Genomic DNA, 26,822 nt, shown 5'->3' on the forward strand with positions numbered 1-26,822 from the left:
GATTTTGTATTTGCTTGCTATTTGCATTAATTCCAAACATTTTGCACACATGGTCATTGGATTTGAGCAAGAGAAGGCAAAAGTCAAAATTGAAAAGCCAAGATAAACATGGACTTCTAAATGTTACGGAGTAATAAACATATTTAAGTGATGTGAGTTGATAAACATGGACAGACGTGATACTACTATGTTATTTTGTATGCGTAATAAAAGGGGCAATTGGGGTAAGTTAGTTATTAGGCATGATAATTATGTAATATTATGTTTAAAAAAAATAATTATGTAATAAAACAGACATAAATAGCTAATTCATTTCAAAACAACATTTATACAACATCTTAAACACTTAAGGGCATTCTAGACATTTCAGTCCTAAAACTAACAGCAGTAGACGTAAAAAGCACTCCTGCCAAACATCAAATCTCTGCTTCCAACAGCTGCTTTCTACAGCTGCTTTTCCACAGCCCACCAGCTGCAGCTGCTTTTCAAAAGCTGCAGCCCAAACAAATAGACCCTTAGAGGCTTGTCAACGAATTTTTTAGGAAAACCGCAAATATGTATTTTAAATATTACGTTGACTAGGATTTCATTTCAAATTTTTGTAGATCGGTTACCATATGCAATTACATATTCTAGCCAGTTTAACCAAAAAAGACGACAATTATATTCGGCGTCGTTAACAAAATCGCAGAGAGAACTCAAAACTCTTATCCACTGGAAGAACATACCAAAAAACCAAACTGTGCAGAGGTAAGGGCATCTCCAACGGGACGACACAAATAGACGTTGAGCGACCGTTTACGTCCGTGCGTGCCTAAAATGAGTCTGGTACCCCTCCAGCAGGACGACGCTAGTGACTAGGCCATCCGCAGCGACGCAAACATGGCCCAAAAATGCGTCAGGTTTGCATCTCTGCGGACGCTCCGCGGACGCACCGGTCGTCCGCCCGATCATCCGCCCGATCGTCGCACAGGCCCGCCACGGGCACAGATGCTTCGTCTTCCGCAGCATATTTTATGGGCGGCGTGCTACAACTTTTCAGGGCCACGTTAATGGCGCGCATCGGCTTTCGCGAGCGTTCACTGCTGGGCGGCGTCGCAGTGGCAGAACATTGAAGGCGAGATGGCATCCGAGCCTCTTAAAAGAACGATGTCGGCGTAATTTCCCTGACCACACCATTGCCAGTGCCCACCCGGCGGACGCCATGGGGAAGAAATGCTGGCCGTTCCACAAGACCAAGAACGACCACGAGGCTAGCGGCTCGCGGTCCGGCAAGAAGCCCTGGGTCGGGCGGTACGTCCGTATACAAGACCAAGAACGACCACGAAGCTAGCGGCTCGCGGTCCGGCAAGAAGCCCGGGGTCGGGCGGTACGTCCGTATCGAGTTCGCGTGCCGCCTTTCGGAGGAAAACCGACCGGTGCCATGGCCGGACGCAAACCTGCCTGGAGGAGGCTGGTACCTCAACTCCAGGCGCGTGCCCGTCCCCCGTGTCGCGCGAGGGCCGAGAGCGCTGGGACGAGGTGCACCGCCGCCGAGTGATCTTGCCGACCGATCTCCGAGAAGATCTGGCGTACACGCTCAACTCCTACAACTACATCTCGTTCGGGACGTGGGAGTACGACGCGCGCCGCTGTGCTGGCTACCTCGGCGACCTCGACTATTTTGACCGCGAGGTCGCCACGGAAGAACAGGAGAACGACGACGAGGACGCGGACGAGGACGGGGACGAGGACGAGCAGGCGGAGTGCGTAGACTACGACCACGACGACAGCGGGCCGGCGTGGGATCTGGAGACCCCGCTGCTGGACATTAGCGAGGAGGAGGCCATTGCCATGGCACTGGCTAATAGCGAGCTCGACGAGATCAACGAGCTCGCTATGTGGGACGGGCTCGCAATCTACATCCGCGAGTTGGCGCTTGCGCAGGGGAGGCTGACGACTCCTCCGGCCATGTCGACGCGTTCCAACGACTGCGCGCCGACTGCTGCTCCGGCCTGGGATCCGTGGCCACCTTCACCACAGCCTCCTGCGCAGGTGACGGCCTGGCCGCAGTTGCCGCAACCTTCCCTTCCTCCTCCACTGCCGACGTACCAGCTTTCATGGCCCACGCCGGAGTTCATCGACCTAGTCACCGACGACGAGCAGTGGCCTCTATAGCTAGTTTTTAGGACGCCTTTATGGCCTTTTAAAATTCTTTTTTATGTTTTTTATTAATGTAAATTATAACTTTTATAAATGGGAAAAAAATATGCGTCGTGCCGCTGGAGCCTCCCCCGATGTAAACGGACACACGGTCAATTTTGACATTTAGGCCGACACGTGTCCATTTGGGCGTCCGAAATGCGTCACCAGGATAGAAATGCTCTAAGAAAAAACACACACATGTGTGAGTGCATGCTTGCCCAGCACCACACTCAACGCAGACGCAAAGGTACCACCTGCTAGTAGGTAGCAGCAGCGACAACAATGGCAAACGTGAGCAGTGCACAACTGTTTAGTCCCATGGATCCATCCATCACACCTTGACCTAACTAGCCAGTACATGTACTTCTACCCAGGCTAGCTCGACGCTGCTGTAAAAGGCGTCCCAAACAGCGCGAAGACACACCATAATTTGGTTTGTCTATTTCTCTATCCATGCGGAATCAATTCCACTTGAACCCCAAATCTACATGAGTTTAGAGCATCTTCAATCTCAGTCGCGTTCCTCAAAACGGTCTCTAAATCGCGTTGAATCAGTGTTTAGGGAATGCTGTTGCTTGGTGCTACGTTTGGACGTGTCTCTCTTCAATCGCACCCTTCAAACAAGGCCCTAAAATTTGTTTTCATTTTCGGTTAGGGTATTTGAAAACACAAACAATTTGTCAAACATAGCGCACAAATAAATATGTTTGCTGAAATTATTTCTAAATTAAAATACAACAAATCAACAACAAACCAAACAAGTTGGGCTAAATCAAGGCACCAAACAAACGAGCAGTTCTTTCATGACCAATGGATACAATCGATGCTTCCAAGTATCACAGGGAATCCTCTCGCTGCATTTTGGGTCATGATCCTTGCAGTCTCTTTTTCAGTTGGCCCTCTCAAGTACTATTTGTCAAATTTTCCCACCACAGATCGACAAAACTTATACATGCACTCAATGGTAGTAGACTCACTAATGCGAATGTAGTCGTCCTGTGTATCGACAGGTACTCCGTGTGCAACCATCCTCATGGCGGCGGTGCACTTCTCAATCAACGAGAACCCGGTTGTGCCAATATCGTCGTGCTTCAGTTTGAAGTAGGGTTCGAACTCTCGAACACTATGGAGGACATACATGACCAAACCCTTGCTCATCTATACCGGCGCTGAAAATTACCGGCATGTGTTGCCTTTTCTGCGAATAAGTCGTTGTGCAGCATGGTATGCCCATCCATCCTCTATCGGGGCTTCGAAATCTTTCTTCCCGGCTTTGAACATCTACGGCGCGGCCTCTTCTTCCTCTCCGCGTCGGTGCCAAGTATGTTTTGGAGGGACGCGATGATCGACAAATTCCCCCGAAGGTCGTCATCGAAGGCTTCCTCTTCCTCCATCATTTCCATGATCATCTCGTCCTCGCTATCCATGACTGAAGCAAAACAAATGGTTCAATTTCATCCGCGGTAGAGGAGGCAATGAACAATAACGTGTCGCACCTACAAGACAAACCGCCAAACACCTTCTGTGCCTGGAGGAGGGGCGGGTTTGCCGGCGCGTTCTGGGACGCGTTGGCGAAGCGGCGGCGCCGAAAAGGGCGTCAGTCGTCACGACGGAGTCCAAAGCAGGAGAAATTGTTCGTCGAGACGGCCGACAAATCGAGCGGTGGCGGAGGGGTGGGAAACGCGGCGAGAAATAAAGGCGAGAAGCAACCGCCCTGGATGTGGTCGCCTCCAGGTGGGTACCCGCCTCGGTTTTCGCTCTGTCCGGTGCGCCAGAAGCATCCCCGTGGAGCGGGGACGACCTCGGGGCGCCGGGCACCGTATTGGGCCGTGTTGGGCGAAAAGGCCCTTTGAGGCGCATGACTGGGGAGGTAAAATAGCCGACGCACCCCAAAAAGCTTTGGGGGCGCTTTGGGGTACGTGAATAGAGATGCTCTTAGGTCTAGTGGACGTGGACGCGATGTGGACAACCCAAATGTCCTCTCCGTTCGTCTCGGGCCCACTAGTCAGTCATATAAATAACATAGCATTTCTGTTTTTTCATTAAAATTAAACTGAATTACAATGGATCTTGCCTAGGTTGTTCTCTACTCTACTCTAGGCCTCGTCGTCGTTCCAGTCGACGACGCGGGATGGACCAGCCCTGTTGGCCTGCCTCACCGTTGCAGCCCTCGTCGCCGCTGGCATCGCTACTTGGGAGCGCATGGATGGCGCCATGCGTCGTTCCTCGTCGTCACTTCCGCTTCGCGCGCCTCGCATGTAGCCTCCATCATGGGAAGGCGGCTTGGCAAGCTAGTCCCCAATGGCATCTCGAGTGGCAACCATCAGCCTACGGCCGCTCGCCACTGCAACCTGCTGATGGGAGAGCTCCTTCAGCTCGTCCTCGCATGTCGCGTTCACCTCCTCGAGGGAGCAGACACACGCGACATATTCGAAGGAGGCCAACAAGGATGCCCGCTGGCCGCTCATCCGCAGATGGTTGAACTCCTGCCCCCAGCCACGTCTTCATTGCCGCGTCCTCCAGCTCCTCATCGGACGACGGGTAGTGCTTGCGCGTGGCATGGGTCAGCTTGGACCATGTGGTTTGCAGGCGGCGAGGCATGGTTCGTAGGCAGGAGTGCGGCGGAGAAGGGGGAGAACGGGTTTGTCTGTTGGGTGAAAGGGTCGCACGTCACGACCTTTTATAGTTGGGTTCCAGGAATGCCGCTCGCGAACATTTCATGCGTATTGAAGGCTACGCGTCTGTTGGGATGCGAAGCGTCATAGCTGCAATGAGAGCGTCTTCCACGGGAAGACGATAAGGCCAAAAAAAATGTTTGTGTGTGGGTGGGTGGGGGGAGGGGGTGGTTTTTGGGTGCGCTGATCCAAACGGTTGTCGAGCTCACCTTCCAAATGGATGAAATCAGACATTTTTTTTTTGTTTGATTTAGGTCGAATCCTTTGAGAATACACTAAGATCTTTGATTCATAGGAATTGTGTAGAAGCTATATAGGATTTAGATTCTATGATTTTTTTGCCTACACTAGTTATTCATAGAAATATATCTTATAGGAAACAATCCAAAAAAAATCGTAGTGCAAATCCGAAAACTCATCTTTCTGTAGATTTTTTTACGGGTAATCTTTCTATAGAATTCGAATTCAACTAAATATGACATACTAATCCTATGTTTTACTATTTCTATCATTTCCTATCCTACGAAACAAAGAACCCCTAAATGAGCAAAGTGTAGTAATAAGATGAGAGCATGCAATTCATATGACATGTCTCCATGTATAATGGCCGCATCATCACTCATGCAGCATCAGCTGGCTGGTGTGGCAGCTTGGGCAATCTGGGACAGAGGCGTCAGAGGAGTATAATTGTCGGGGTATCTGTGACAATGACAGACAGGCAGCAAAGGGGAACAAGTACTGGGCTGGGTGTGAATGTGATTTGAGGTTTCATGTATTGTCAGTGCGTGTACATGCTCTTCTCCTTTTGCAGGGCACAGTCTTTTCCTTCCAACCCTTTTTTCACGGCCAAAAGATCTGCTGGTCGTGCGCACAGCAACAGGTCAAATCAGGTTGCTCCATTTTGTACCATGTATAAACAACATTATTATCTTAACTCACTAAAAACATTAGGGTTTAGGGTTTTTACACAATAAATACAATCATTTGACGACCGAACTTCCCAATCAAGCGCGCACCCGAATCATGGGCGTGAAAGACAGGCGAAAGAATGCTGTCTTCATTTTCTCAGGAAAGAGAGATCCATATGCCAGTTTTCCAATGGGTGGGCTGGGACACAAAAACTGAAACCTCATTGCTAGTAATCGTGTAAGATTTGGTTTTTTTTTTTTTGAAAAGAAGGTAAAAACTTTGCCTCATTCAATTAATGAAGGAGTTTTGGAGATTTGGTATTTTTTGTAGACATAAACTATGCAATGTAACAATTGGCAACTAATAAACAAACCTGCCAAGAAAACGGAACCTAAAGTTCAGAAACCATAGCAATTCATGGGGCATAAGTAAGCACTGAAATTCTTAGTTTCATCTGAGGATGTCTTAAATACCATGGGGTGCATTCTGTAGCGTGGAACTGTGGAGGTGAAGAATATTTGCAAACATTTTTCAGAGAGCAGAGATAGCTAGTCAGTTGAAAACTTAATTTACCAACCGAGAATGCATTCTGAAGCATGGCAGCAAGCGAGAGCTTTTTTTTTTGTTCGACAAACAGAGACCCATATAGGCAAACATTCCAAATTTAATTTGGTGTAAACATTACAAGACACATAGTAACAATTGTGAATTAACAAACCTGGCAAGAAAAGCTAAAAAAAATGAGACTTTAACTACTCATTCATCGAGAATCAGTAAGCATGACAAGAGACGATGGCAGAATTCCGATCTTTCCAAGGGTCCTCTCACACGCATCTAGACATGTACGCCTGCATAAACACATCTCTTCCTGGTGCTTACCTTCATGTGACGCAGATCAATTCACTGAATGCACTTGTATACCGACTAACTGGCCTCTCTCTGAGATTTCCCACAGCTTTATTGAACTGCCCTCTCATGCAAGCCGGAGCGACCAGATCCATGCATGCAGTTCAAGAAAGCTGTGGAAGATCACAGGGAGGGCCATGCAATTCCGACGATCGGCCGCCACCGAGCCGAATAGTGCAAGCAAGGAAAGTGCCATGGACATCATTCATGGCCCATGGGGGATTCAGGGGAGAAGGAGCGGCTGTGGGAGAAGAAGGGGAGGTTGCTTCTTTATAGCACCGAGATGAGGAGGAGGGCGGCATGGGGTTGGTGGAGAGGTTAAGGAACCCAATCCCAAGGAGAATATACATATGGGACCTATAGAAGAAAACCATTCCCCCTTTTATTCTTGCTTATTTTGGCACATCAATCCAAGCTTTCAAGAGCTTTGTGATGGGAAATGATCAGGTGGAAGTCACCTTTTACTGTCAAAGCTCCGTGTAGCAGAAGCTTTTGATAAACATGCAGACTGTAAGCTAGAATGCCATACACATTCATGAGCATAAAAGGAGGCACTAACAAATGAATACTGCAAACTGTAGAAAGACATAAATGTTACTTCCACAGTTCCAAAATGTAAGCCGTCTAAAGATTAGTCAAAAGTCGACGTTTTTAAAGTTTAACCAAGTTTATACACAAAAATATGAATATTTACAGTACTAAATCAGCATTAATAGATTCACCATAAAGTAATTTTTCTTAATCTGTCAATTCGATATTGTAGATGTAAATATTTTTTCCTAAATATTTAGTTAAAGTTTATAAGGTTTGATTTTTGACCGATCCTTAGACGCCTTACATTTTGGGACGGAGGGAGTATTTTTTTTCTTTTCTGAGCTTCAAAGTGCAGGTGAGTTTGAACTTGAGATTTTACATTCATATCTACTCAACTTTTACTTCATCCCCTCACCTATAAAAGGCTACTAGAAAACCGTTAGATCAAAATTTCCCACATGGGTCCTAGCCGTTAGATCAAACCACTTTGAACCATTAGATCGGCTTTTATGTCTAGTTCTGCCTCAAATCGTACTTTTGCTTCACCAAATCAAGAAAAACCATTTTTACTTCACGGAAGCAAAAATAAAAAAAGTTCAACTAACATACAAAAGGAAAAGACACACGGACGTCGCTGGAGACCTTGTAGCAAACAAAAATGGTATTGTAGCTAAATCGACCTCATCGGAGCTGAAGACCTTGTAGCCAAAAAATTATACTAAAGTAGCAAAACCGCAGAACATTTGCAGCAAAAAGATTTATACTATTATAGCATCGTCAACTAAAATCCGGAGACCTCGCCTGCGACCTCGAAGCAAAAGAATTGTACTAAAGTAGCAACACAACAAATCAACTGTAGCAAAAAAAAATACTATTGTAGCATCAATGACCCCGGTGAGCAGCACCACATTCCATAACCGTTAGCAAAACCGACTCCGACGAGTAGCATCGTCGTTCATGGGTGGCAGCATCACCCACTCTGGCTGACAGCATCACCGTCCATGGCTGGCAACACCGTTGGCAACCGGCGGCAACATCGTGACTCCGGCAAGTAGCACCACTGCCCAATGCTTGCAACACGGTCCTCCGTCTCTAGCAGCACCAACGACCACTGGAAGTAGCCTCGCCGCCCTTCGCTTGAAGCATCCTGGTTTTGGCTGGCAGCACCGCCGCCTATGCTTGGTAGCATCGAGGTCCATCATTTGTGGCATTGTTGACCACCGTTGGTAGCACACTATTGACATCGCTTGCAGCATCTTCCGACTTTGACTCACCGGAGCACCTCCACTCCTCGCATCCGAGGGAGAGGTCCTCCGCCTGACGGAGCTCATCAGTGGGCAAAGGGTAGAGGTCTCCCCGTGAGGGGAGCTCGGGCATGCTCGTAGCCACTGAAGCCGAGGGAGAGGTGGATCCGCCGTCACTCGCAACCGCAGGAGAGCCGAGAGGGAGGGGGCGCGTGGTGCGGGTTTGAAAAACACGTCGGGAGGCCTGTTCGTTCGAGGAGTTGGTTCACTATGGTGGTGTGAGGTGCTAGGCGAGCAGGAGCAGGCGATGGTCGGAGGCCGACGTTGAGGCTAAGCAGGGGGTGCGCGGATCAAGCCATGGAGGCAGAAATTGGCCGGATTTGAGGGAGGGTGATGAAAGGATAAGGGTGTGGTTCTCCGGTGCTATCTTCCTACAGCTATTCGGGGGATGGGGGAGGTAGGGTGATGTGGAGTGCAGTGAACCACGAGATTATAAAGGAATCGACGACGCCCGACCTAGAGGAAGAAACGATGTAGCCTTCGTGGTTTGGTGTCCCGTAGTGATATGCTAGGTTCTTCTTACCCTAAATGCGAAGATCGGTTGGCATGCCCACTAGACTAGTTGATTACATCGGGAGGGTTGGCATCGGTAAATAGCAAAAGTTCAAGCAACAATGACAATTGATGATTATTTTTTTTCCGAAAAGGGGATCAAAGCCCCCACCCTCTATATCTAGTGATGCACATAGCCTTATATTATTCATAATGCCAAATGTAGCATCCAAACCAGCTTGACCTGGAAAACAAAACCCGAGGCCTACCCACCGGGAGCCGCGGTCGCCGCCGCCTAGCCCGCGTATCACCGCTGGCCCCACCCGAGTGTCATGCGGACACCGCAATCGCCCTCCCGCAGCAACCCCCACTGGCTCACCACCCGCCAAGAAACAAGATGGCCATCGCAAAGTCGGATCTAGATCCACCGACGTCCTTAGGGCCTCACTTAGCGCGCTCCCATCTCCACCAAGTCGCCATGTCTAGTCCATTGTTTGAGCTCCACGATGCACATTACCGCGAGGGCCGAGCCACCGCCAACCGTGAAGAACTGTTACGCCACCGTCTCCGTCTAGGCTTCGCCCAAGTGGCCTCCCCGCCATGGCTAGGGTTAGCGAGATGACACAAGGGTCACTCTCTATTTGTGCTCCAGGCGGCAGCCCTAATAATTGAAGCTAAAACTTCACTCTAAACGAACTAAAATCGAAATGACACAAGGGTCACTCTCTATTTGTGCTCCAGGCGGCAGCCCTAATAATTGAAGCTAAAACTTCACTCTAAACGAACTAAAATCGAAATGACACAAGGGTCACTCTCTATTTGTGCTCCAGGCGGCAGCCCTAATAATTGAAGCTAAAACTTCACTCTAAACGAACTAAAATCGAAATGACACAAGGGTCACTCTCTATTTGTGCTCCAGGCGGCAGCCCTAATAATTGAAGCTAAAACTTCACTCTAAACGAACTAAAACGGATACATTTCAAATCGATCGAAGATCCTGAACTCAGTTCTAATGCAGGTTTTGTGTTGTACCGGATCGAACGCAGGGTTTGTTCCCGCGCGCGCCATCAAACGAATATATTCCTCGTCGTCGTCGTCGTGGTGCCCGTGGCGGATAGCCGAGCATGCGTGCGCCATTGCGTTGCGTGTGCTAGCTCGTGGCGGAGATGCGGTGGCAGAACGCTGTCAGTCACCACTCACCAGTGAGTGCATCGGGAAGAAGCAAAGCCAATGAGCTGGACAGCCATGCCGTATCATCAGACGGTGCGCCCCGGGCGGCCTGACCTCGCCCGACAGACACTGATCATTCCTCTGATCGAGTCTCTGACTTGTTACTTCGTTTCCACGCCAAATCCGATAGGCTGCCTGGACCCGAGTTCCCACGCAGATAATCCATGAAATCCAGAATCGTTGACGTTCATCGTCTCATTAAGCAGAGGTTCTTCTCTCTGTTCCTTTTCATACCCAGCACACCTAGGAATGTTTCTGAGGGAGTTTTGTTGCTCGCAAATAAGTTTCTCGTCTTCGCTGAGTTTTGGTGTGTCACAGGCTTTGCGTTGGTGGATCGCACGGTTTTTAAAGCTGTTAAAAAGTTGGCTCACAAGGCACACTTAATTTATGCAATTCGAGCACAAGAATGGACCCTTCGTGGCTCTATGCATGCACAGTTCACATGTAACCTTGCATAATTTAGTTAATTTTATCTGTATAAGCACCTTCGATTGGAGATGAGCTCTCCGTGAAAAAAATGTGGCTCAGCGTTGCGAGTCCATTTCCACAACTAATTTGGAGTTTCGTCGAGTTTTTAAGTCTATTTCGTGTTCTCTTTTGGACCTTTTTGGTCGAATTTTATCAAATTCGTGCGACACCGCCGACCATTTGAATTTTCATCTCGTAGTTTTACACAACTTTCGTGTTCGTATTTTTTCGTTTTGACATTGGTAGATGAGTACATCTTCAACTCGCTAGTACACTCTGCAGAGTTTTAGATCTATTCATCCACGAAGGTCAAAAATTAAAACTCTGAACACAGATGTTGTGTGAAAGGTGTGGTGAAACTACTCCTTGAAGAAAATTTTAAATGGTCGACCATGTCCACAAATTTAATAAAATTCATCTAAGCAAGCTCCCAAGGAAACACAAAACTGTGTTTTAAACACTTCATGAAACTATTAACCAAGCATGGGAATGGAAGCACAACATCGAGGTTTTTTATGTACACTTTATATTGAATCAAACCATGGTTGTATAGATTAGAGTGAATTAAGATGAACTAGTATGCTTAAATACAATACACTCAAAGCCTCATCATAAATATGCCTAAATTAAGTTTTGCACTCATATTGCTTCTAGCGGGCTAAGTTGCGCTATTGAGGAAAATTCCATGCGACCAACCTAAGCAGAGGTTTTTTTCTCTGTTCCTTTTCATACGCCAACACACTGGCATGGAGTCCTAGGACTGTTTCTAGATCTGGTTGATCATGGCAAACTATTACTTGGATTTCCAAAAAAAATCATGTTCCAAAATTTGGTCACCATAAATCACGACATGTTGGGTGAGGCGGCGCTCATGCACCATTTGTCTCTTGGGGTCTTGCTTTGGATATTTCGCTAGCCAGAGGGACTAGTGGAGTGCGATCGTGGTTGGCAGCAGCGAGCTAGAAGGCAACCTCAACTACGGATGACAGGTTTCGGGTTTGGGAAACTCCGGGTGAAACTGCAGTGACCTTGGTTGTTGTTGGCGATGGTGGCTTCAGGTTTGGCAAAATCCGGGTGAAACTACATCGACCTTAGTTATTGTTGACGATGGTGACACTCTCTATCATCGCCCCCTTCGCTAGAGGCATCACTGTGGAGTCCTTCTCCACCTCTATTTGTCTAGGCGACGCTTGTCCGTTTTCCACCATCGACTAGGTCGTGTGTGGTCCTGCGACTGTCGTGGATGTCGGAGCAGGGGCTCCGGTATTTTTGCACCCTCTTTGCGTTGATATGTTGAGTGCCTGCTTTGGTCGCTCGGGTGACTTTGTCATCGACTCACGTGGAGGCGCGGCCTAGGGCCGGTGTGGATGTCGGAGCGGTGACTCTGGGTGTTTTCCTACACCGTGTTGCTTTGAGGTGTTTAGGTGTTGACTTTGTTCGCTAGGGTGACTTGGTCGTTGACTTTGTTCGCTAGGGTGACTTGTTCGTCGACTTGTGAGGGGGGGGGGCTGCCTTTGGGGCTAGCATGGTGTGTCATGTGTTGTACGGTTTTCAACTAGTTTTCCTTGTCAACTGTCCACCTCATTTTTGACTTAATAATTTAAATACACTGTTTAGGTTCAATAAAAGAACAGATATACAAAGGAATATAAAGTATTGTTGTCATAAGTGAACAAATAAAAATGTATTGGTCATGTAGCCCAGAATAAATGTTCACATATTTGAAGTCGTCTATTATAAAGAAGTTATTCCCATGATTTCTGTAAAGAAGTGTTAATGGTGTGGAAAGTGCATGTTCATTAATATAATAAAAGTACAAATAAATATCTAAATAGAATAAAAATGAAAATGCATGCATATAATAAAATGTAATGTAACACACATGTTCATTTGTTTCCCCAAAATGAAAAAGGATATTAGAAAAAATAAAATTAAAAACAAGCAAAGAAAATATAAACCCAAAAAGGGGAAACAAATGGGAAAAAGCAACGTGGGCCAGTCCATAGTGGCCGGAGTTGCGCGGCCTCTCAAACAGGAAAGGCCTTTATCTTTGTCCACGCCGAACGGGCTGGGCCAGAGACCCACTTTCCCGTCACTGTCAGCTCTACCCACGGCCCTGAGCAGCCTGCCTAGTCCATGCCCACGCGCTGTCCGCCCGCCTCATCCTTCTTCTTCCCCAAATCAATCCGGTCAAAATCGAGCAGAGCAGCAGGCGACTGATTCCTCCCCCAAACCTTCCAATCCCACTCCCTCGACCCCGCCTCGACGAAGCCATGGTGAGTTCTACCGCCGCGGCGACTCACGATCCGTATCTTGCTTCCCGCGCGGTTCTTCCGATCCCAATTTTGCTGTGATCTGACTGATTTCTTGTTCTTCTTCTGATGATGATGATGGTGCGTGATCGGCCAGGTCTGCATTGGATGCCTGATCCCGCTGTTCCTGATCCCCTTCGTCAACGCGCTCCCGTACCTCTTCGACCTGCTCCTCGTACGTGCCCCTTCCTTCCTCTAGGTTTTGCGTGGTCTACCTACTGTCTGGTGTCGAATTGAATTAGCTAGTATCTACCTGCAGTATTGATTTGTTCAGCACTTGTTGGGTTAGTTTTCGTAGAACCCTTAAACAAACAAATCATGCGTTGGTAGGGGGGATTTGGCTGATCAAACTGTATCCCCCTTACGATTTGGCTGTGGTGGATAGGAATGGGATGGTAGTGGAACGAAGAAAATGAAACCCATGCTAGACCATGCCCCTGAATCATGTGCCGCAGAATGCACCAACGAATCGCAAACCAACTCAAATGGGATGGGACGCTGCGCCCAAGGGCATACATAGCCTGTGATTGCGACTTTGCGGGATGCGTAGTGTTCGTCGAGGGGTATGATGGATTGCACTCTTGTTGAGCCTTCGGGAGGAATAGCAGGGCACTTTAACTGGAAAGATCCTACTCCTTTCGGTAGCAATACATAGATATTCCCACCGATTTAAATACATCGATATGGGGTTAGCGATAATTTTTCTGGCAAGTGATGTACGACCGTCCATGATTTTTGAGTCGCCGACTAATCGCCGAGTAATCGCCAAGTCGTTCTGCCATGGACGAGCCGCACTAGCGACTTGACTCAGCGAGCGAGTCGCGCGACTTCCTCGCTCGCCGGCGACTATACAGCGACTATACGACGGCGGGGAATAGTCGCCGGTCGTCCCTGTTTGTCAGCCAGAAATTTTTTGTGGGGGATCTCTCCCTGTGTCGGTATTTCAGAGAGAAGGGGATGGGATGGGAAAGAAAGGGCAGAGCTCAGGAGGAGAGGCTCGAGCCGCCGCCGTCCGCCACCGGTCGCCGCTGCTCCTCGCCGGCGTCGCAGAGGAAGAAGAGGGGAGAGGGGAGAGGCTCGAGCGAGCTTGCGTGCCTGAGTGCGGCTGGCGGCGCTTGGAGGATTCATGTAATTGCTAGGTTAAGTGAGAGGTGAGGCTGGGAGTTGTTAGCTGGGCCGTGCTGGGCCTGGTCAGCCTGGCTGGGATAGATGACCGGGCCAATTTTGCTCATGTGGCCTTAATGGGCTTTGCAAATGAGAGTATTTTTGGTCGTTTACTGCAGGCGACTTGGGGCGACTATACAAGCCCTAGTCGCTGAGTCAAGTCAGCAAGTCACGAGTCTCAGCCTTGGCGACTTGACTTGACTCGGCGACTCAAAATTCATGCGACCGTCACATACATGAGTGTACTTGTTAAGTGGGTATGCTTGCGGCTGTTTTTATACTTGTATTCTGAACATTGATCTATGTTTTAAATGCCATTGCAGAGCAAGGTTTATCGCATGCTTGGATGGGAATACAGGAAACCTGAAAGAGTCCCAGCTGCTTGCCCGTTCAACCCTGCAGCGAACAAGACTGCAGTAAGCCTTTGTGCCGATGTTAATTTTTCTTCCCTTAGGCTCGTGCTATCGGAAGTTCCTGATATTATTGTTTCTGTCCAGATTATGTACAATATTAGCACACTCTCAGAGTTCACTTACAAAGTATAGCCTGATGCCTAGCTAGTTTGCTTGATAGATAATACCATCCAGCCATTGAAACATCTGACAACAACGTAGTAAACCACCCGATCACTTGTCGTACACATGTTGGACACAAAAGTGTCCTACGCGGAGAAGTTTCGTACAGATAAGGTAGCGGCTAACTTTACTCTTCTTAATCTAGATCATAACCTTAAATGTCCCTGAAACGTAAAACATCTACCAGACCAGTTGTGCATGCTCTGCTTATTGATAGTTTCTATCGGCAATTGGCTTTGGGCTTTATCCTCTTAAGCGCTTATGCATTTAGATTACCCTTTTCTTTGCAGGGTGCAACAGGCGAATCAGAACCTCTAGTGAACCCCCATCTTGCAAGCGGATCAAAACCTCTAGTGGAACCCCAGGTTGCCGGCACAGAAGTGAAGAAGGACGATTAACATGTGTAGTTACTCACTTTGATCTGGCCAAAACAAGATAGCTCTCACTTATTTGTATGTGTGATCGTATTATAACTAAGAAATAATTGCTGTAAGAATGTATATTTCTGGCAATGGTTTGCTGAGTGTTCCCACGGTTCTCTTTCCAGCGTGAATTATTTGTCCGTTCTTTCTGCGTGCTCTGATTTGTCTAATGATGGGTATTACTGTCAATCTCAAAGTGCAAAGTTCCAATTGGAGTGATTCAAATATGTCTTCTTCCAGAACTCACATGCATGCCCAACCTGACAGCAACTTGGGCAGTCATCCATATGACCTGAGTCATGTGTTACAGGAGAAATACTGAAGTTCAGAAGTGATCCAAGTCCATAGTATCACTTCAACCCTGCAGCGAACAAGACTGCATCTAGCCTTCACGCTGATGTTACTTTTTCGTCCCTTATGCTCATGTAAAATCTGAAGTCCTGATATTATTGTTTGTCTTGAGATAATGCATGGCCACTTTCATAATTTACTTACAAAGTATAGCCAGATACCACCTAGCTAATTTGCTGGATACATTGTACAAAAGTAGGAATATAATGTAGCAGCTAGACCCAGTTGGCAGCCATCCTTTACTCTTCTTAAGCTACATGATCATAACCTTATGAATGTCTCTGAAACGTAAAACATCTAGCGGATCACTTGTGCATGACCTGCTTATTGTTTTTTACCCGCAATTGTCTTTGGGCTTAGCCTCTGAAGCACTTATGCGTTTGCATTAACTCCTTTCTTTGTAGGGTGCAAGAGGTGAATCAGAACCTCTAGTGAACCCCCATCTTGCAAGCGAATCAAAGCCTCTAGTGGGACCCCAGACATGCGCAATCCAATCGAAACAAGATAACTCTCAGAGGTCGTTTGGTATCCATCATTTGGGTCTGGAATTCTGGAATTCATTTTGGAATTCCATAGGTGGGCTGTTTGGTTGCCACAGAATTGTGCTGTCATTTCATTTAGGAATTCTAGCAAAATGACTCCATGGGTAAACATGATTCCAAGCTGAAACCTGTCATTTGCAATTCTCTATGGAAGCCTCTACACATTCAATATTGAATTCTGCTGTCATTTGCAATTCCTGTGGCAACCAAACAAGTGTATATTTCTGAAATTACAATGTAAATGAAATGAATACATGTATTCATTTTAAAATGCTACAAACGAAATGAAAGCCTGGCTTCCAAACGACCTCCATATTTCTATTTGTGATTGCATCATAACTAAGAAATATTTGATGTAAGAATGTATATCTGTGGCAATGAATCGCTGAATGTTCCCACGGTTCTCTTTCCAGAGCATGAGTTATATGTTCTTTCTGTGTCCTGACCTGACCTGTCTGACTCCATACAATCATACATATGGCTTCAGTCGGCACATATGGCTTCAGTCGGCTGTTACAGGAGAAACAGAAACACTTCAGCGCAGAAGTGATCTAAGCCCAGATCACTTCACATACTCTAGTATGGCTTCAGTCGGCTGTTAGAGGAGAAACAGAAACACTTCAGCACAGACAGAAGTGATCTAAGTCGAGATCACTTCACATACTCTAGAACAGCATAGAAAGGGTCCAGGTAGAGTGCCCTGAATCCGGTGAACCCGGCGATGAGGCCGAGCTGCCGGAACTCCTCCTCGGACCGCTCCCTCCCCTGGGTCCGGTAGGTGGCCATGACAAAGATGTCGACCTCCAGAAGCGCCCTTGTCCTTGTACTGGTATCTGTTGTCTCCGGCACAAGGGGCTCACAGGCGATAAGCTTCCCGCCCTCCGGCAGCACCTTGTGGCAGTTTTTGAGGATCGCCGTGCACTCGTCATTGGTGCATCCCCCGAGTACCCACTGGAGGAAGAAAAACAAGATGGCAATCAAATGAAATCTTGCTTGATTTCGACGGTATGTGGCAAGGTGTTTGATCGCAGGAGAATCATTCGACACATACCTTGATGAAGATGGCGTCGCCGGAGGGGATAGAATTGAACATGTCACCACCAACATGCCTTACTCCTGTGAAAACAATCCATTCGCAAGCATCTCCATTGTTAGTAGTATGAAATATACATGTCTTGGTCCTACGAATTTATATAGCTGTCCAGCAAAAAATGTGCCCATCATTTCATTTTAGCAGATTAAACAGAGACAAAATAGACTGAAAGTCCTGAGAGGTACAATTGCTTTCGATGGTCTCACCGGCGATGGGCGGGGCGGCGGCGACGACGTCGGGCAGGTCGAAGTTGACGCCCTCCCGGATGGTGGGCACCCTCCTCATGATCATCTCCAAGCAAGCTCCAGAGCTTCCCCCGACATCCACGAGCGTCTCCACGCCCTCGAACCCGCCGCCATAGCCATCCAGCAGCGCCTCCATGAACGGCTCCGAGACCCCCGTCATGGCGCGCAGCATCACCTCGTTCGCCTCCCTGTTCTGGCCGTAGTACGCGTAGGCCGGGACGCCGCCGTTGGCGCGGGCGAAGGGCTCGGGTCCCGCGGGGTCCAGCACGGCGTCGTGGAGCCGCGGCCACGCCAGCACCAGCGCGTCCTGGTGGTGCTGGAGGACGTAGTCGGCGTAGGACGCTCCCGAGGGGCCCGTGGGGACGAGGGTGCGGCCCACGGCGGTGAGCGCGTACCGCCGCTCGCCGGCGGTGGCGGCGTGGGAGCTGGGGCTGGTGTGCTCGGAGAAGACGCCGCGAGAGGTGAGCAGGCGGAGCAGGCGCTCGAGGACGGAGGGGTCCGGGTGGTCCGGCGGGAGGAGGGCGGCGGCCGGGAGGGGCGCGTTGGCGCCGCCCGCCCATATGGTGGCCGGCACGCCGAGGCGGATGACGGCGGTCAGGGCCATCGGGACCGAGATCATGTTGGCCAGCTCCATCATCGCGAGACGCGCTTCCGCCGGCGAGAGGTCATCGACGGCGGGGTTGGGCTCGGCTGCTGGCAACGACATTTTCGTTGAGCTGGATTGGTCGAGTGAGGGGAGACGCCCGCGTGCCTGTGTGACGTGTACTACGTCCCACAAGATATCATTGTTTGTTTGTGACATTAGTAAGTTCATTTACAAAGTACTTTATATTCTACTAAACTACACGAAGATAACAAAAGTGTAGATGTGAATAGTTATTTTCAAATCACCAAAACATATAAATTTTTGTTATTTTTATCTAGCACAAAATAAAAGGAATTTCGGGGTTGAGATTTTTGTATGATTGTGAGATCCTTCGGCGGGCGCCTTGGGCCTGGGCTTGGCTCCACCACGGGGCGGCTCGCGGGAGTTGTGCCAGGTGGACAAGATGGTCCAGATCTTTGTGGGTGCGTCAGATTGCTAATGTCTCTAGTGACAGATGAACCTACGACGGTGGCGCCCGCGGGCATCGTAACCCTTGTTGAAGGCGTCAATGACGCAGTTCAAGTTCCCGCCCATATCGCTCCAGGGGAAACCTAAGATCCGGTTTCCGGGTCAAATGTTGGCAGCGCTTACCGTTGATTTCTCTCCTAGGACAACATGTGGGAGTTGGACCTGACTTGTGAGACCAGCGGAAGATGCTGGTGTTCGAGATGGTGGAGTGGCGTGCCATCTATCCCATCATCGACGATGGATCTCGGCGGCGTGATGCAGCTGGGTCACGGCGGCATATGTGTATTGATGGGCGAGGGCAGGGTAGAGGCGTTGTCTATCATCGTGGCGGTGTCAACAACAGGCTTGGCATGAGTCTTGGATCTCTACCCTGAAGATGGACCATCAGTCGGTGGCGGTGACGGATTCAAAAGTGAGTGCAAGACGTGCTCACCGAGGGTCTGCTAGACCAGACTATTGCTCCTATCTTCGGCACAGGGTGACTCGTTGATGCCTGTTTTTTTTTACGTCAAAGCCTTGAAATGTTGCTTCACCAATTGTCGGGTTTGTAGGTTTTGAGTGGTGGTTTCGGGTTTTGTGATGTACTCCCTCCGTTCTGAAATACTCTGCTTTATAGGCCTAAAATTTATTCTGAAATACTCTGCATTCTAGGCCTAAATTTTGTTCTGAAATACTCTACATCTAGCTTTTAGTCAACAAGAATACGGAAAATGAAGTGTTCCTCCTTTATCTATATTGGATGTTACTATTTTCAATGTAGCTTGGATTGGATGTTACCAATTTAAGTAGTACTAATAAATGCACTACTAATTTGTCTGATTTTTTCTAGAATGTAGACTAAAGTACGGAGGAAGTACACTTTGGAAGTCTTTGTTGAATAAAATCTAAATAACCTCCCTATGCATCTCTTTGATGCAAAAGATGGGTCCCATCCACTATTTCAAAAAAAAGATTCACTATGATCTGGTCCAAACAAGATAGCTCTCACTTAGTTGTATGTGTGATCGCATCATAACTAAGAAATAATTGCTGACAATGGATTGCTGATTGTTCCAACGGTTCTCATTCCAGCGTCAGTAATTTGTGCCTGTTCTTTCTATGTGCTCTGATTTGTCTAATGATGGGTATTACTGTTGATTTCAACTTGAGAAGTTCCAATTAGAATGATTCAAAGATATGTCTTGTTCTAGAACTGAAATGCACGCCCAACCTGACAGCAACTTGGGCAGACATACATATTCCGTATGACCTGAGTCATCTATTACAGGAGAAATACTAAAGCACAGAAGTGATCCAAGCTCATAGCATCACTTGACATACTCCAGGACGGCGTAGAAAGGGTCCAGGTAAAGTGCCCTGAAGCCGGTGAACCCGGCGGTGAGGCCAAGCTGCCGGAACTCCTCCTCGGACCGCTCCCTCCCCTGTGTCCGGTACGTTGTCATGACGAAGATGTCATTCTCCAGCAGCGCCCTCGTCCTCGTGCTAGTGTCGGTCGTCTCCGGCACCACCGGCTCGCAGGCGATGAGCTTCCCGCCCTCCGGCAGCGCCTTGTGGCAGTTCTTCAGGATCGCCGTGCACTCGTCGTTGGTCCACGTCGTTAGGACCCACTGGAGGAAGACGAGAGAAAAAAGTGGGGATATAAATCTTGCTTCATTTAGACAGTTTTTCAGGAGGTGTTTGGTTCTAGCTGGGAAATTCAGGACATACATACCTTCATGAAGATGGCGTCGCCGGAGGGGATGGACTTGAACATGTCTCCACCAACGTGCCTTACTCCTGTGAAAAAGGTTATTTGGAAGCATCTACATTGTTAGTATGTCTTGGTCCTACGAATTTAAATGCAGTATAACAACAAACAAAGGCAAAACACTGTGCCCATCATCTCATTTATTCATTTTAGCAATTTAGGTAGGGACAAGACAAAATGGGCGGAAAATCCTGTGAGCTGGAGCTGCTTTCTCTGACGAGCACTTCGCTCTGAAGCCTGGAACAGGTAAAAAACTTCTGAACCCAAGATGGTAAGCATGGTTTGATTGACCACAAAACTGTGATCTGAAACCTCGATGTCAGACTCCTCTACTGCTGATGTTGATGCCCAAAGAAACAGCGAATTTCCTTCAAAGTTTCTATTGTGTGGCACTGGTAAATCTATGGTGTGTGTGTGCACCTCGTGCCCCACCTGTTCGCGATCTGCGCATTTCTCGTGACCCACATGCGCCATGTCTACTTTGTTGGTTGGTGGCGAGACACTGTTCTTGCGATCGATCTTGTGGCTACTCGTGAGGCATTGTCATTGTCAGTTGTTGTATTTGTACTACGTGCCGATTAGTTTGCTAGTTTCAACCACCGGATCATCAGGAATATCTCATGAGCAATTCATAGAGTAGGGGGTGGTCGATGGTCTTACCGGCAATGGGCGGCGCGGCGGCGACGACGTCGGGGAGGTCGAAGTTGACGCCCTCCCGGATGGTGGGCACGCTGCGCATGATCATCTCGAGGCAAGCCCCAGAGCTGCCCCCGACGTCCACTAGCGTGGCCACGCCCTCGAACCCGCCGCCGTAGCCGTCCAGCAGCGCCTCCATGAACGGCTCGGACACCCCCGTCATGGCGCGCAGCATCACCTCGTTCGCCTCCCGGTCCTGGCCGTAGTATGCGTAGGCTGGCACGCCGCCGTGGGCGCGCGCGAAGGGCTCGGGCCCCGCGGGGTCGAGCACGGCGTCGCGGAGCCGCGGCCAGGCGAGCACCAGCGCGTCCTGGTGGTGCTGGAGGACGTAGTCGGCGTAGGACGCGCCGGAGGGGCCCGTGGGGACCAGGGTGCGGCCGACGGCGGTGAGCGCGTACCGCCGGGCGTGGGAGGTGCCGGGGGTGGCGTGCTCGGAGAAGACGCCGCGGGAGGCGAGCAGGCGGAGGAGGCGCTCGAGGACGGACGGGTCTGGGTGGCCCGCGGGGAGGAGGGCGGCGGCCGGGAGGGGCGCGTTGGCGCCGCCCGCCCAGATGGCGGCCGGCACGCCGAGGCGGATGACGGCGGTCAAGGCCATGGGCACGGAGATCATGTTGGCCAGCTCCATCATCGCGAGACGCGCCTCCGCCGGCGAGAGGTCGGCGGCGGCGGAGGCGGGCTCGGCTGCCGGCGACGACATTTTCGTTGAGCTGGATTGGTGGAGTGAGGGGAGACACCGCGTGTTTGTGTGACGCGCGAGTTATCTATCGGCTGGTAAATAGGGAGTCTGGTGTGCGACATGAGTGATTCTGTTAAGCGATGACACGTGGGGCCACTAGATTCCTGGGGCCACATGGCAGCGTCAATAATTTGCCTGCTCGCCGTGCAAAGGTGGCAGCATATCATCAACAAATCGGATTTGGTCACTAGAGTAACTATAGTGGCGGCTTTCAAAATTGCTGCGCTCTCGAGATTCACGATTAATTTAGAGCAAAGCCGTCTCGCCCAACTTCCGCACTTGTTTTTTTTTATCTAGAAGGTGTTATTCGTTCGAGTGGGTTATCGGTTTCTCGTTTTTCTTGGGAATTGGACCTAAATTTATCCGGAGAGCCCAACAATCCTCGACCTCCTGAAGTGCATTCGGGGAGTCCAGACGAAACAAGAAATGCTTGCCTTTTTTTTAAGAGATGCTTGCGCGAAAGGAAACGATGATTGAACGGGTACACAACTTTTCTGGTTTTCCCAAATATTTACTTTCAGTCTCATCTAAACAGTGTGTGCATGCATTGTATCCTTTGTTCGTCTGTCCTGAAATGTTACTAAGAGCAGGCCAATCATTGATGGTTACGAATAGCAACGCTCGTAGATCAAATTCTTGCTCGGTGTGCTCATCCCACACACGTACACCTGGTTTGGCTCACAACTCCAAAAGTTCATCAACTAATGGCCTTATGTACACATCAATGTCGTTGCCCGGTTGCTTTGGGCCTTGGATAAGCACTGGCATCATAATGAACTTCCGCTTCATGCACAACCAAGGAGGAAGGTTGTAGATACATAGAGTCACGGGCCGGTGCTGTGGATCTGCAGCTCGCTCCCCAAAAGGATTCATGCCATCTGTACTTAGACCAAACCATAAGTTCCTTGCCTCTCCTACAAAATCCGAGAACTCTCTCCCGATGTTTCTCCACTGCCGACCATCAGCGGGGTGCCTCAACATCGCGTCTTTCTTACGTTCTTCCATGTGCCATCGCAACAACTTGGCATGCTCTTTGTTTCTGAACAAACGTTTCAACCGTGGTATTATTGGAGCATACCACATCACCTTCGCAGGAACCCTCTTCTTGGGTGGCTCGCCCTCAACATCCCCAGGGTCATCTTTTCCGATCTTATACCGCAATGCACCGCATATCGGGTATTTTTTCAAATTCTCGTACTTCTCACCGCGGTAGAGGATACAGTCATTAATGCATGCATGTATCTTCTGCACATCTAATCCTAGAGGGCAGACAAGCTTCTTTGCTTCATATGTACCGACGAGCAATTCGTTATTTCTTGGAAACAACTTCTTTAATATTATCATCAAATTTTCAAATCCCGAGTCGACCACACCGACCTCCGCCTTCCATTTCAGCAATTCCAATATGCTACCCAGGTTTCTCTGCCCATCTTCACAACCTGGGTACAACAATTTGTGGTGGTCCTCTAACATCTTGTCGAACTGCAACCTCTCCTTATCCGTGCCACAGTCTCTTCTTGCATCAGAAATGGCCCGACGAATAGCATCATCAACAGGATCATCTGCTGCCTGTTCTTCACCTCCTTCTTCTTCATTGTCTTCCATTGCGGTATCATCGCATTCAGAGAACATAGATCGGTACTGGTTATCGTTATCTTCTTCTTCATCGCCGTCTTCCATCATAACCCCTTCTTCTCCACCGTCTAGCTGGACCCCATGACGTCCGCAGGCCGACGCAAACGGACACAATCGGACATTTTGGACGTCCGAAATGCGTCGGCCCGTTGGAGATGCTTAACACAATGGAACCGTATATTTTTATTCATAGGGAACACAATATAATACTGTATGATAGTACAATAGCCGCTAAAACCATGGCGTGGCTAGTTAAGTAACTTAATCACGACTGTGATCACAGCTCAATTATTTATTTAGGCATAGCTATACGCATATGCATGGGGCCATAGAGAGGCCACATATGAGCTTAGACCTTTGTAGTAGTAGTACGGACGAACGTACGTAGCCCTAGTAGGGGCTCTGCCCAGGGTAGTTGCCCGGTGGGTAGTAGCTGCAGATGATGAAAACGCCGTCGCCGCTGTTGCAGACCACGCGGGCGCAGCCGATCTCTGTCGACCTGCGCCACACCACCTGCTTGTAGTGCCCGCATGGCTCCGTCAAGCAGGTGTTGCTGCTGTGGTCGTAGCCCGCCTTCTCCGACACCCACGAGTTCACGGCGTCCACCGCCGACCAGCTAGCCCCACCGCCGGCTCCTCCGTAGAGGTTCTCGCCGTACGGCCGGCCCGCCGGAGAATGCTCAAGTTTGCAGTCGCTGAGATGCGTCTCCGCGTACTCCTGCGCCCACGCTGCCACGGTGTTGTTCCAGGCGAGCCGTTCGACGCCCACGTCGGCGCGCGCAGCGTTGTGGAGGTCCACGAAGTCCTGCTGCGAGTTTTGGGCCATGACGACGGCGGCCGCCATCGCGGACGCCAGAACGAAGAGCAGTGCAAGCTTCGGCGAGTACTCCATGGCTAATAGTAATGCTTTACAAGATGGATCACAAGTTGTATCTGTAACTGTAATGATGAGCTTTGCTACCACACGGTGATTGTGTATTTATAGCGCATAAGCTCGATGATACGTATGCCTTTTCTAAGCACAGCTTTGGGAATCATGCACCATTGTCCGGTGTCAACTTGGTCTCTCGACCAATCAACATTCTCAAACGTCCGGAAATGAGACCTGCAGCTTCCTTAGAAAGCTACTGCAGCTACTATCCATATCATCAAAATTATTTTAACAATTAGATCTATAATTTATGGGTAGGACTAACAAGAGGCTAAAACTCACGTATGTAACTGTGTAACAATGTTTGACACGTTCAATAAGAAGCACATGTATCAAAAAGGAAGAGAAATCACGTGCCATGTAAAACGTGAAAAAGAAGAAGTCCTCAAAAAGTTGATGAGCATGACAAGACGTGTATATCTCTAGGACTTTAGCTCTGTCTGATAAAAAACAACAAAAAATATATTTATTAGATATTAATTATTTTATTTAATACTCTCCCCATTCCGATATTTAAAGCGTAAATTTCTAAAATAAACACACCATGTTAATTCACATCATAAAAATTATTTTAACTGTTGGACCTCTATAATGCATAGATATGATTTAATGAGAGACTAATAGTCGCGTACATCATAACCGTGTAGCCATGTTTGACACCTTCAATAAGAAGCATATGTATCAAGAAAGGAAGAGAAATCACGTGCTATGTAAGACATCAAAAAGAACGAGTCCTGAAAAAATTGATGAGCTATCTCTAGAACTCTAGCCCTGTCCAATAAAAACAAACAAAATTGTGTATTAGATCTAGAGTATAATTTATGGATAAGAGTTAACAAGAGGCTAAATGTCACCTACCTAACTGTGTAACAATATTTGACATGTTCAATTAGAAGCACATGTATCAAAAAAGAAAGAAAAACCAAGTGCCATGTAATACTCGAAAAAGGAGTCCTGAAAAAATTTGACGAGCTTTGCAAGACATATATCTCTAGGACTCTCTATCCAATAAAAACAGAAAATTATATCCAAATCAACTTGATCTCTCGACCAATCAACATTCTCAAACGTTCAGAAATCAGACCTGCAATTTCCTTAGAAAGCTACAGCAGAGCTGAAGTTCATAAAAATTCTATCTATTTCTATTATATACGAAAACACTATATGGAAGTCTAAAACAAAGAAACCACGTTAATCTACGTCATCAAAATTATTTTAACTATCAAATCAATAATTTCTAGATAGGATTTAAAATAAAAAGAGTCTAATATAAACATACGTGACAATACGGAGGTCTAAAATTGAGACACCACGTTCATCAATATCATCAGAATTATTTTAACTGATAGATTTATAATTTATACATAGTATTTAAGGAGAGACTAATAATCCCGTATATAACCATGTAACAATGTTTGACACGTTCAATGAGAAGCACATGTATCAGAAAAGGAAGAGAAATCACGTTCCATGTAAGACGTGAAAAGGAGAAGTCCACGAAACGTTGATGAGCATGACAAGAGGTATATCTCTAGGACTCTAGCTTTGTCCAATAAATACAAAGAAAAATATATTTATTAGATATTTAATTATATTATTTAATACTCCCTCCATTCCGATATTTAAGGCGTAAAATTCTATAATAATAAACTTACACACCACGTTAATTCACATCATCAAATTTATTTTGACTGTTGGACCTATAACTAGTCATAGTGGGGAGTAACATCGAGTAGGAGTAGTAACATACAAATGTTACTAATCTATGTCACTATCTCTATAGTAGGTAGTAACATATGTGTGGTATCATGCAAGGTCATATTTATTAGGTTGTAGACTCATCTTGTATTGGGAAGTGTGATGTTATGGTAACATAGGTAGTTACCACCTCACTCTCTTTCTTCATTTATTACCATGCCATGTCACCGAAATGCCTTGAGATGTGTGATGTTACTACCTAGTATGTTACTCCTGAGTAGTTTAATGCATAGATATGATTTAACGAGAGACTAATAGTCACATCATAACTGTGTAACCATGTTTGACACGTTTAATAAGAAGCATATGTATAAAAACGGAAGAGAAATCACGTGCCATGTAAGACGTGAAAAATAACGAGTCCTGAAAAAATTGATGAGCTTGACAAGGCAGTATATCTCTAGAACTATAAGTCTTCCAATAAAAACAAAGAAAATATATTTATTTGATAGTAATTATTTTATTTAATACTTCCTCCGTTTCGATATTTGAGACGTAATTTCTTATCAAATTTTTGTGAGAATACTCGGCGCTAGCAATTTCAGTGTGAGTTAGTTGCTACTCTTCCGAAACGAAACTTCCGTTCTTGTTTTGCCTTCAACATCTTCTTGTGGAGCTAGGCCGCCACATTGTTCACTAGGTATCTTCGAAGGAAGCCATGCATGGATGGGAATTTTACCCACGTGTACGGGTATCTGTGGGTACCATACACGCATAGGCGGACTATGGGTACACTTTTATGCCCCATGGATAGTACCCATACCCTGCCCGTTAAACCATTGGCAGGGCACTGATATAGC

General features: G+C 47.7%; 4 protein-coding genes across 4 annotated transcripts; 1 reads left to right on the plus strand and 3 right to left on the minus strand.

Annotated features, from left to right (window-relative positions):
• The first annotated feature begins 12,837 nt into the window (after positions 1 to 12,837).
• LOC124688841 lies at positions 12,838 to 15,306 on the plus strand. The gene is made up of 4 exons (XM_047222465.1): positions 12,838 to 12,978; positions 13,112 to 13,189; positions 14,502 to 14,594; positions 15,044 to 15,306. Exons 1-4 carry the CDS (start codon positions 12,976 to 12,978, stop codon positions 15,149 to 15,151), a joined length of 282 nt encoding a protein of 93 aa, XP_047078421.1. The 5' UTR covers positions 12,838 to 12,975; the 3' UTR covers positions 15,152 to 15,306.
• A 1,102-nt stretch (positions 15,307 to 16,408) lies between these two features.
• On the minus strand, positions 16,409 to 18,136 carry LOC124688842 (nicotinate N-methyltransferase 1-like). Its single transcript, XM_047222466.1, has 3 exons — positions 17,368 to 18,136; positions 17,120 to 17,184; positions 16,409 to 17,019 (listed from the first exon to the last, which is right to left on the minus strand). The coding sequence occupies exons 1-3, from the start codon at positions 18,110 to 18,112 to the stop codon at positions 16,720 to 16,722; spliced, it is 1,110 nt and encodes a 369-aa protein (XP_047078422.1). The 5' UTR covers positions 18,113 to 18,136; the 3' UTR covers positions 16,409 to 16,719.
• Positions 18,137 to 19,704: 1,568 nt separating this feature from the next.
• On the minus strand, positions 19,705 to 21,676 carry LOC124688843 (nicotinate N-methyltransferase 1-like). The gene is made up of 3 exons (XM_047222467.1): positions 20,928 to 21,676; positions 20,232 to 20,296; positions 19,705 to 20,127 (listed from the first exon to the last, which is right to left on the minus strand). Exons 1-3 carry the CDS (start codon positions 21,658 to 21,660, stop codon positions 19,828 to 19,830), a joined length of 1,098 nt encoding a protein of 365 aa, XP_047078423.1. The 5' UTR covers positions 21,661 to 21,676; the 3' UTR covers positions 19,705 to 19,827.
• Positions 21,677 to 23,724: 2,048 nt separating this feature from the next.
• LOC124688846 (pathogenesis-related protein 1-like) lies at positions 23,725 to 24,225 on the minus strand. The gene has a single exon (XM_047222469.1). It carries the CDS (start codon positions 24,223 to 24,225, stop codon positions 23,725 to 23,727), a length of 501 nt encoding a protein of 166 aa, XP_047078425.1.
• Between the last annotated feature and the right edge of the window lie 2,597 nt (positions 24,226 to 26,822).

The sequence above is a fragment of the Lolium rigidum genome, chromosome 2 (genome assembly GCF_022539505.1).
Source record: "Lolium rigidum isolate FL_2022 chromosome 2, APGP_CSIRO_Lrig_0.1, whole genome shotgun sequence".
Classification (NCBI taxonomy): Eukaryota; Viridiplantae; Streptophyta; class Magnoliopsida; order Poales; family Poaceae; genus Lolium; species Lolium rigidum.

What these genes read in the sequence shown, in the direction of transcription:
- LOC124688841 (XM_047222465.1), top strand. An exon ending in ACCTCTTCGACCTGCTCCTC is followed by an intron (nt 13,190 to 14,501) that starts GTACGTGCCCCT and finishes ATGCCATTGCAG; the next exon opens with AGCAAGGTTTATCGCATGCT. An exon ending in CTGCAGCGAACAAGACTGCA is followed by an intron (nt 14,595 to 15,043) that starts GTAAGCCTTTGT and finishes TTTTCTTTGCAG; the next exon opens with GGTGCAACAGGCGAATCAGA.
- LOC124688842 (XM_047222466.1), bottom strand. Translation starts at nt 18,112, where the DNA reads ATGTCGTTGCCAGCAGCCGAGCCCAACCCCGCCGTCGATGACCTCTCG. An exon ending in CGCCGCCCCGCCCATCGCCG is followed by an intron (nt 17,185 to 17,367) that starts GTGAGACCATCG and finishes TTGTTTTCACAG; the next exon opens with GAGTAAGGCATGTTGGTGGT. An exon ending in GCGACGCCATCTTCATCAAG is followed by an intron (nt 17,020 to 17,119) that starts GTATGTGTCGAA and finishes TTCTTCCTCCAG; the next exon opens with TGGGTACTCGGGGGATGCAC.
- LOC124688843 (XM_047222467.1), bottom strand. Translation starts at nt 21,660, where the DNA reads ATGTCGTCGCCGGCAGCCGAGCCCGCCTCCGCCGCCGCCGACCTCTCG. An exon ending in CGCCGCGCCGCCCATTGCCG is followed by an intron (nt 20,297 to 20,927) that starts GTAAGACCATCG and finishes CCTTTTTCACAG; the next exon opens with GAGTAAGGCACGTTGGTGGA. An exon ending in GCGACGCCATCTTCATGAAG is followed by an intron (nt 20,128 to 20,231) that starts GTATGTATGTCC and finishes GTCTTCCTCCAG; the next exon opens with TGGGTCCTAACGACGTGGAC.
- LOC124688846 (XM_047222469.1), bottom strand. Translation starts at nt 24,225, where the DNA reads ATGGAGTACTCGCCGAAGCTTGCACTGCTCTTCGTTCTGGCGTCCGCG.